The sequence below is a fragment of the Montipora foliosa genome, chromosome 6, assembly GCF_036669935.1.
Source record: "Montipora foliosa isolate CH-2021 chromosome 6, ASM3666993v2, whole genome shotgun sequence".
NCBI classification, from domain to species: domain Eukaryota; kingdom Metazoa; phylum Cnidaria; class Anthozoa; order Scleractinia; family Acroporidae; genus Montipora; species Montipora foliosa.
This window is the reverse complement of record NC_090874.1, coordinates 34,652,469-34,662,468: the sequence shown is the minus strand read 5'-3', so window position 1 is coordinate 34,662,468 and position 10,000 is coordinate 34,652,469. Positions and strand designations below refer to the sequence as shown.

The 10,000-nt window shown below is 40.2% G+C and overlaps 1 protein-coding gene across 1 annotated transcript in view; it reads right to left on the bottom strand.

Annotated features, from left to right (window-relative positions):
- The window catches only part of LOC138007203 (dynein axonemal heavy chain 1-like), a 103,617-nt gene that overhangs the window by 80,921 nt on the left and 12,696 nt on the right, over positions 1-10,000 (bottom strand). Inside the window, exons 10-17 of the mRNA XM_068853982.1 lie at positions 7,464-7,808; positions 7,030-7,255; positions 4,577-4,779; positions 3,550-3,847; positions 2,686-2,997; positions 2,053-2,193; positions 1,463-1,840; positions 806-874 (exon numbers count right to left, since the gene is read on the bottom strand). Coding sequence (XP_068710083.1) covers positions 806-874; positions 1,463-1,840; positions 2,053-2,193; positions 2,686-2,997; positions 3,550-3,847; positions 4,577-4,779; positions 7,030-7,255; positions 7,464-7,808 — 1,972 coding nt within the window. The remainder of the gene's footprint in view (positions 1-805; positions 875-1,462; positions 1,841-2,052; positions 2,194-2,685; positions 2,998-3,549; positions 3,848-4,576; positions 4,780-7,029; positions 7,256-7,463; positions 7,809-10,000) is intronic.

Here is a 10,000-nt window from a genome sequence, read left to right as displayed (position 1 = left end):
TGCTTCTCAGCTTGGAGTACCTGTGCGCAAACCAACCTTAATCTTGGCCAGGGGACACCTCACATCCGTGCACACGGAACCCGCGCCTACAATGCGCGCAGTTGTCAAAACTGTGCTATCCTGTCAATCCTTTTCCCTTTCACCGGAAATGGTGCATTTTTGTGAGTAAACGAGGCTGTTTGTCGATCTACCCTGTCGAAAGGACGCCATCAAAGTCTTTTTTCGCGAAGCTAACACAAATACTACATTATCAATACAGTCTTGACGTCTTCTTACACTTCATTCGAAAATACTAGACAGAATTCGTCTTAAAATAGTTAGAAAAAGCACAAGTAACAGCTAAAGCACGACAGCTGAACGTTCGAATCGCCGCTCCCTGGCAACCCAGTTTTGACAAGTGACAGCTAAAGCACAACAGTTGAATGTTCGAATCGCCGCTCGCTGGCAACCCAGTTTTGACGCCAAAGTTTGTTGACAAAAAAGTCGCCATTAAATCATTTAAATGGTTTTCTGGCCCTTTAATTGCACACAATTCACGTGACGTCGGATAGCAGTTTTTCCCGCTCGCTGAATTCTGATTGGTCAATTTAAATCTCAGTAGCTCTCGCCGTATACACGAATTATTCAGTAGGCTAAGACGGATGTGGCGAGCAGAATAATGCAGGTTTTACAGCAGCCCGTCCTTGTCCTGGCTGGCTACCACCAGGGCCGGGTTATTGAGGCCAATTTGATCACCCAGTTATACCGCGGGATATCCGCTCGCACCTATCGTCCTTTCTTTCGTCATTTGACAAACAATTGTTACCTGTTCTAGGAGTTTGTTACATTCACGAAGACTCTCAAGAAGTCTTGGATCTGGACAAAGGGAGATGACCTGAAACGTCAACGCAAAGTTATTTCGAGGTAAGCCAATAAGTATACTGCAGACAAGCATGTCAAATATCACTCATATTAAACGATTTCCCAAGTTTTTCTTTCAGGACGTTGATACGAAAATTACAGATCAAAGCTTACAAGTGGATTTGCATGTTCCGTAATCATCCAACCTTCCTACGTCTTCTAACCTAATGAGATCTATGGTAAATAATTAGAACTACTTTGATTCAAACCCCCCGAGGCTGTTTAATTCAATAAAATATGCTACCTCGAGAGTTCTTCTCTGCACTACAATTAATAACATTATTTCAGCGCCTTTTATTGTCAGACCAAAATCACCCGTTGACGAACCTGGTGCTCGTTCGTTTTTTTTAACAGCTGGTAAGACGCTTTAAGGACAAAGGTTATTGCAAGGGTCCATACTTAAGTGCATCTACGTCTTTCGATATAGCGACGTTTTACTATCCGGAATAGGCGATATTTTTTCGGGCCTTTGTGAAACACACGCCTACTCTGGCAAGGTACGGTAAAGCCACTTGAAATGGTTAGAAAAAAGGAAGGGAATTGGGTTTGTTTATACAGAGACCTGAGGATTTTCTTTAGCACTGTTCATGACTTTCCTCCATATCCTCTCCATGGTCTGATATCTCTTGCTCTCCACTGGCAGCTGGCGATTGATATCCTCGGAGCTAAAGATAGGCTCCAAATACAGCCACTGTCTCTGACACTGCAACCATTCATCCATCACATCCTGAGTCATGACCAGTTTGCTTTCCCATGTGGTGATACGCTCTTCAAATGGCTTCTTGTAAGGTGAAAATGACATGCTCTGTGCCATCACAATGTGATCATCCAGTAGCTGCGAGCAGTCATCACTTACTTTCATAATGAAAGTACCTGTTTCCTTATATGGCATGACCTCTAGCATAACTGGCTTCCACTCGGATTCCATCTTATCCAGAGCCTGGTGGTAACATAAACAACATTCGTTTAACTATTATCTAATAAAGATCTTGCAAGATTGAGCATTTAGAAGACACTGGACACTGCATCATTAATCAAAAGATAACCAGTTCTGTTCAGAAGGTCCAACAGTCGAATGGGATAAGATCACCAAGGGCTTAACGAATTGACGAGTTTGGCGACACGCATTATAACTGAAAGTGTTTAATTTACCTGTTCAATAGAGTATTCTTTGCCAGCAACTTCAGCTACTTTTGCAATAACCTCAATGTGATCTTGCAGCTTCATTTCCAAACACTTTGTGAATGTCAACTGTGCGTTTGCCACAATAGGAAACCCAAGGTCCTTTGACAACTAAAAATATTTAATAATCTGTCAGAATACACTGAGACAAGTACGAAGTATCAGTCTTCACAATGCTTTAGGTGCACACACTTTGACGAGATTTGGCAACAGAAAGATTTGTCCCGAAGAGAAACGCACTGAAAATAACACCTAATAGGATGGTAGGCTTGGAAGAATGTCTTCAAGGTTCTTTAAAAGCTGTCTTAGAAACCCAGCATACCAAATGGGAAAGATAGAAAATACTGTCTTATTGACGCCAAATACCCAGAAGTCTTTCTTTTTTCACGGTTGTCAGTTTAAAACGTGAACACGGAAAATCGAAGACTAGTGCTAATTTGCTCAAATTTGGTTCAAAATTGTAATTGCTGTGCTTTAAACGTGGATTTAGTCAAAGAGATTAGAATTGTTAGTCCAGTCTTCCTTCGTTCTTACTTTAGGGCTTTCCCTTGCACCAATGGTAACACTTGTCTAGGGTGATTTAGTAAAGTAAACAAGACCTACTTGTTCCCAATGCCTGCTTCTCATTCCTGGGTTCCTCAAGCCCTGAATGAGTGGAATGTACGGTTTGAAGTTCTCAATCTTCTCCTTCACTTCCATTGCAACCTCCTGGCACGCAGGGATCTCCTTAAAATGTTTCACACATTTGAAGACAGTCTTGAAGGCATTGTTCACATTCTGTTCCAGCTGTTCTGCGTCAATTGTTGTCAGCGGATCATTCATCCAACTGTCATACCACTTCAGCCAATCAGAGCCTGTCAGCCACATGTTCTTAAACGGCTCAAAGTCCTTGATCAGCTTGCCAAGTTTGTCATACTGCGAGAAAATTTACAAGGTTCAATATTCAATGCTGAGAGTTCTAGGGTATAGTCACTTAAGCTTCAACGTGTTAGTGCAGGTCACCACAGAGTAATGACCCAAACCTAGTGTCCCTTGCAGAGGCCACACCACCCCAGCGGGACGGAATTCCATCACACGATTAAATTAACAAGCCATATTTTGCAAAGTTTATGCTAGAGTTCAGACAATGTTTGCAAGTAGCAGCGAAGAATTGTAACTTATTGCTACGTTTTATCTACTTTATTTTTGTAAAAGGTGGTCGGAAATTTACATCTCCCGCCCCGGCTACTCGGAGGTGGATAGCACTTGGCTAATCACCTCCGAGTTAGCCAATCAGCGCCCGCGAAAGCACTATTCACTTGGGTGGTATATACTAACACGAATTCATCTCGTTTCTTAGATCTTAGATCTTTTTAGTCAACACGGCGCAATCATTCTTTGCGGCTTCACATCGCACTGAACTTATTTGCATACTAATCAAACTTCTGCAAAAAGCTGGAAAACATTCGGTATGGCAACGATACGTACCGATGTCACGGGAAGCCCAAAGAGTCTCTCCCGGTTGTTATACGTACTGGCGAGTGCTTGGCATTCCTTGAGTTGTTTTGTAAGTCGGCGCACTTCATTCGCCACTTCATGCGCTTTGCTGATGTCAGTATGAGCTGCAAACCCTGCTACAGCCATGTTAAGTGAGTCCAGTCGATCCTGGAATGTGTTCTGATCTGCTAGCAGGTTCTTCTGGAATCTTTCTTCATCAGCGTCAAGGCTGGCTTCTGTTGCTTCCATCTGAAGCTGGATTTTATGAGGCCACCCAATACATGTCCACCTGTTTAAACAATTTAAAATTGATTTCCTTTGAATCAATTCCGATTAAATTTCAATTCAATTATAAATTGTTGGTAAAAATTTAAACCGAATCTGTAACATATCAGAATTGAAATAAACAAGACAGCAAAAACAGTTTTTTGAAAAGATCAGTCTCGGTGTTAACCTAGCACAATGGGCCTATTCTTTTGTAAAGTGAGAATCTCTGCAGCATCACTCCATTGCCTCCAAATGTGTATCAAAAAAAGGATGATCAACTCTTATTATTATTGTAGCAATGGATACAGCGTATTCTTTTCACGGGTACTGGATATGTCATTTCAGTTTTTTGGTAAAGAAAGCATCAATCAGAAACTTGATGGATCCTGCACATTGAATCTTAATCTTGTAAAGTAAGTAAGTAAGTATCATCCTTTACCGTCAGATTTTTATGGTAGCCAATATCTCCGAGTATTGAACAGAAATAACTTTAAACAATCCCAGCTGCACAGCCAGGAAAATGGAAAAGGATGCGCAGCCAGGAAATTAAACCAGGGACTACCCTGGAACAAATTCAACGAGTGGTCGGAACGTGTCTTGAACCCGGGGTCTCCGGGTCTCAAGGTAAGCGCCCTAACCGCTGGGTTAGGTAATGGTCTTGTGCATCTGCTGTCGTTAACCAACTTGGTTTTAAGTTAACGGTTCTCGGTTAAAAACTAACCTGCTAGAGTATACCTCCTCTGTTACTTACTTAGCATTGAAGTCTTCAGCTGAAATGCTATAGTTGAACTCTTCGATGAGTTCATAATCGATCATAGCTTTATCAATCAACTCTTGATTCTTCTTGAGATTTTCAGGAATCTGCTTCATGTATTCTCTCTGTTCAGATAACTCTTCAATGCTGTTTGGTTTGTCGTATAATACTCTTGCAATCGCTTTAAACTCCTCACAAACCTGTGAAAGAGAAAAAAAAACTCTTTGTTTCACTGCATAAAGCCCAAAATCGTCTATAACACTGAATAATCATAAGTTAAGGACGCGGTGCATTCTAATTCAAAGGTATTTTTGCGCGGTTTACTGAATATACGGGAGAAGCAGATATTGACAAGTGTTATTGAAATCCAAAAAGAAAATTGAAAGGTAACCACGCATTTTTCAAAGATAGTTAATCAACAATATTTGTAAAAAGCTTTAAAATACAAAGAAATGTATGGTGTTCTTTTCCAAATTGAAGCTAAATTATCTCTGAAAAATGCATGGTTACCCCCAATTTTTTTTTTTTTGGATACCAAGAGCACTTTCTAAGTTGTGCTTTCTCTGCATAGTTTTGAACCGCGCAAAAATATCCCTGTATGAATAATAGACTGGGACAACTTTCGCAAACTGAGAGAACTTCTGTCGGCAAATTCGAGGAAAAGTTGGTAAGCAGCACACATCGGAAATCCGAGTATCTCGAGTGCGAAATAACAACAGTAGGCACCGCCCTTCCCCATCTGAGAGTGAGACTGATATATTTTACTCTGTCTAACGCCAGACGATTTTACTCGTCAATTAGGGGCGCTTTAGGGGCAAATGGGTTAACATTATCTCGGCCCATTCAAAAACTATGCCCCCTTTAAACAAGGACATAAGTAATTGGTCAATTAAAGCACCACTTTCAAAAGTATTTTTTGTGATTTGACCTAGTTTATGATGCGCAACCCCAAAGACGAGGTTGATTAGAAAGGCATTGGAGTCAGTAGATTCACTGTTGTCTGCTCAAGTAGCCGTCAAGACCTTGTATTTGGTCTTACCAAGAGTGAATTAGATAAGAGTGTTGATTTATCAATTGCGCTCTTGCCCCAGCGCAGTCACAAATGGACTTATTTTTAGATACACTTTACGCGCGAAATCAAATAAAGGGCCGCCACTTTAGCCAATCAGGAGAAGCCAAAAGCACGCCAGGCCCCTGGCACGCAACAAGTGGAGCTAGCGCGCATGCCCTAGTGCAACACTGTTGCATGAACGTGGCCAAAGGAGTACAACATCATGCAGCATCCAAAATGTTACACGAAAAACGTGACCGTTTTCAAATTTCATCCAACACGTTGCAACATATCGCAACATGTCGCGACAGGGTGGCCAAACGTACGCAACATGTTGTGCCCAACAATGTTGCGAGCGTTTGGCCAGGCCTAAAGAGTTCGCATCGGGAACTAACCATGCCAAATTCACATTTATGTGTTGCTAAAAGCATTCACCAAAGTCACGCACGGTTTAGTGACATTTCACGGGAAGACAATAGGCATGAAGTTTTCAGCGTTGTTATGTGCTCGAATACTGGACTTTCTGCACCGTAGATCAGATTCTTGCCGAAGGAGATCGACTTTACCTCGATGCTCTTCAAAGTAGATCCACTGTTGTTTTAGTGCATTCAATTTACATTTGCTGTTATTATTACCTGCATATATAAACTGATGTTTGTACCCGCAATGCCATGTTACCAAATCTCGCCGAAGGTAATGTTGCTGTTAATTGTTATTTCATTCATAATAAACTCTTGATGAAATTGAATCTGTTGTTTCTAAAGTCATAAATTGGACTAATTGAGTAGTTCCAGATAGTGACCTTGGAAACTTCCATTGCTTTTATTACTTGTACAGTTAGTCTTAGCCATGAAAGAGTTTTCCCTGGCCATGATGGTGGTCGTCGTATCCAACACTATTACCTGTCTGATTTCCCAGTATCTATACTCGCAGCATTTCACTTGCCATTTGCAACTACTATAGAATAGTCTGATCTAGTTATTTCAAGGGTCGTGCACAGATGAAATTACATGTCAGTAATATTGAGCTTGTATGATTTGAAAATAACTTTGACCATCTCACAATTTTGTGAAATGACGCATTTCTGGCATTGTGTCATCAACCTTCAGTCACCGCCTAGAAGGCCTATACGACATATATTCTGCTAATCATAAATATATATCCAACCTCTACGGATTTATCATGAGCTGACAAAGTAACCAGCCATCATTTGGCTTGATACCTTGATTGATAAGGCACTGCACCCGTATAGCAGGCGCCATGGGTTCATATCCCGTTAAACTGCCTAAAATTTCACGTGCTTAAGTAGCGCTCATAACTGCGATAAGACTTCATATTTTTCACTAAAGCTGAGAAAGAAATCAGGTAATTCAGTGAACGAAAAAGAAGCAGTACATACCATGTCAGCCTGTTTTCTAAGTTTCTTAGCCAGCAACTCGATAACAGCGTTTGCCAGTGCCTTGCGTTTCTTCGCCAAAGCCTGCTTAACTCCTTCAGTTGATATCCAATATGGACCAATTACAATGCTGGATGGCAAAGTGTTTTCTAGGGTTTCCTTGTCTGTAAGATGCCGTTCAATCTCTTGCTTTACTTCTGATGCTGAGCGTTCTTGCGAATCATACTCTCTGAAAAAATGTTTTGTAACAGAATCAATAAAATAAACATCAGAAACCAGAAGTCAGAAACTTCTCACTAAATTGGCCAACCCTCCCCGCAGTATACTTCATTAAAGACGACCCTTTCACGACGACGCTAATTCGTGACAATATAAAAGTCACTTGAATTCTTGTGATTGGATGCGGGCAACAACCAGGAGAGCGTTATTATACTTACGTGAGATACTGGTTGATATCCAGATTATAAAGCTCCAAGTATTTTTCGTATTGCCTGGAATAAGCTCTGAGAGGAATGAGTGATTGCTTGATAGCGTGTCGCACCGTCTCTCTTAGCTTCACTACTTCTGGCTCATTCTCGCCAACAGACTCCAACAAGGGGGTTCCACTCCAAAACAATCCTTCAATCACCATCTTTTCCAGTTGAGGAACATTCTTAGTGCAAGTGATGCCCTTATCAAATAAAGTGACAACCACACGCCCAAAACTTTTCAAGTCTGTATTGTACTGGACACCTGACTTCTCCATTGTTAAGTCCAGCATGAACAAGGCATTCTTTTTGGGTCTGTGAATAAGATGAACGTGAACTTTAAAAGGACTGTTCGAAGCAGCTCGCCATCTTACCGGAATAAAGGCAGTTCCCTTTTCTTATTCAAAAACTAAACATCTGTGGTTTCTGATTGTCAATTGTTTAAAACTAACTGTAAAAATTGTATCATCTGTATCTTCTCTAATTTACTCAATACGATTTAAGTCATTTTAGTCTAGACTTCTGTGAAATTTCGCTTTTCGAAGGCAAGAAAGTATTACTTAACATCATTTTAATCAGGAAAAACTCATTTGGGATCTACTTTCAACACACTATTTTACAAATGAGATTTAAAACTAGTTTCATCCAATGACCTCGTCAGTCAAAGACGAGGTCACTGGACGAAACTGGTTTTAAATCTCATATGTAAACTAATGTATCTAATAGACAGTAATTCTGCGGTAAATTTCGTCGGTAGTGACAACATTTATCATTGATAACCAAAGCGACGGCGTATTGAAGTCAGTGGTATTTATTTTCGCTTTTTGAGGGAATGAAACTATCGTCGATGTGCCGAAATTTAACCCGAACCACCCCTTTTCCAGACCGTGATGAAATGAAGGAAATGTAAACGGAAAAAAACACAAGCACTAGCTGATAAGCCACCGTCAGATCTGAAATTCGTGCCTGATGTAAAATGAAAAAGCAAGACACTACAAACACTTCTTGCACCAGATGGCGGCAATCGAAAGATCCCTTAGATGTCTAAATAACCCACTTTCGATGTATTCCCCAGAGACTCGAGATGATGCCTTTTGTTTAGGATTGAATTGTGGGCTATTTCTGGTTTTCACTCACGTGATCAACGGCCATGTTTTTCAACAAAAACAAAAGAAAAAGTTTGCATAATAATAGAGCTCATTTCCCAGAGGATTGGGGCGGGACACAAATATGGCCACCATTTCTTTGTTTAGGGGCACAAACATGGCGGCTGTGACGTCATGTGACAACCGAGAATTGTTTGTAACTTAAAATCTGTCCTGGTACTCATCAACAATGTCTGTAGAACTTGAAGCACATGGCAAGCCTAACTTAAGGGCCCCCAACGAGCAAATTCAGCCAAAAGCCCTTCAGAGACATAGCTGAAGATTAAATATTAGGGAATGAAATCTTCATTTGAGACATTGCAAGCTGAACGTTACCTCGAAGAACTTCCCATCGAACCATTTACTCAACCGAAACTGCTTGGCGACCTTTTTAAGTGCCAAAAATTGCAAAAAATATCCCTTCAGAAAGCGTAAGGGAGTACTTTTCCCTGGTTGCGAATCGTTTAGGTGATGTTTTAGTAAAGAAATCTATAGCTGTTTGGCCACTTAGAACCGAAATTCTTAGAAGAGTTTGACTCTCCCGAACACATATTTCACCAAAGATTATCGTTGGGTGCCCCTGTTAACTTAAGTCAGTTCACATTACATTTGAAAATTTAGAGGATATTACATGGCCACGCAAGGATACGAATTTTATCTTCGAGTGAGAGCTATTTTCAGCAGAGAGAAGATAAAATTCGTATCCCCAAGCGGCCATGTAATGTTCTGTTTATTATATAGATACCGATGAAATGTCCAGATTTAAAGCACCTTGTCTTACTCAATTTCGAAATGATCAAAAAGTGCTCACAAACCGATAAAATAAGCATGTTGTGTAACATGAAACAAGATATGAAAGTCATGAAAAAAAATCATGATAATGTAAAATTTTGCAATAAAAATGTTAATGTAGTACAGAAGAATTATATTAAAGCACAAAAGTATCTTACAATGTAGAGGAAGCTCGCGTTTTATTGGCTAATCGTGTTCGTTACTCTGACGACACCTATATTCTCACATGTGAAAGATAAAAATGATATGTTCACTGCGCGCGGTGAAGATATGATTTTTTAGTAAAAGGAAAAATCCTGGTATTTCATCAGCATCTATATAATAAAAAGTGTTTTACGGTTTCATTGTAGTTTTCTAATCATTCTACAAGTTTGAGTAACGACAATTTCATCACAGTTCTTCTTATGATTCTAGAATTCGACCTGAAGGAAAATACGAAATACGAAGCTTAAAGTTCAGATGTCAGATTTGTCTGCAAGAAAAAAGCGAACGATGTAACTTAAAATCAGTCTAAATTCAGAAAACTTTCACATACTGGAAGTGAAAGTCATGCAGGATATATGACAAGGC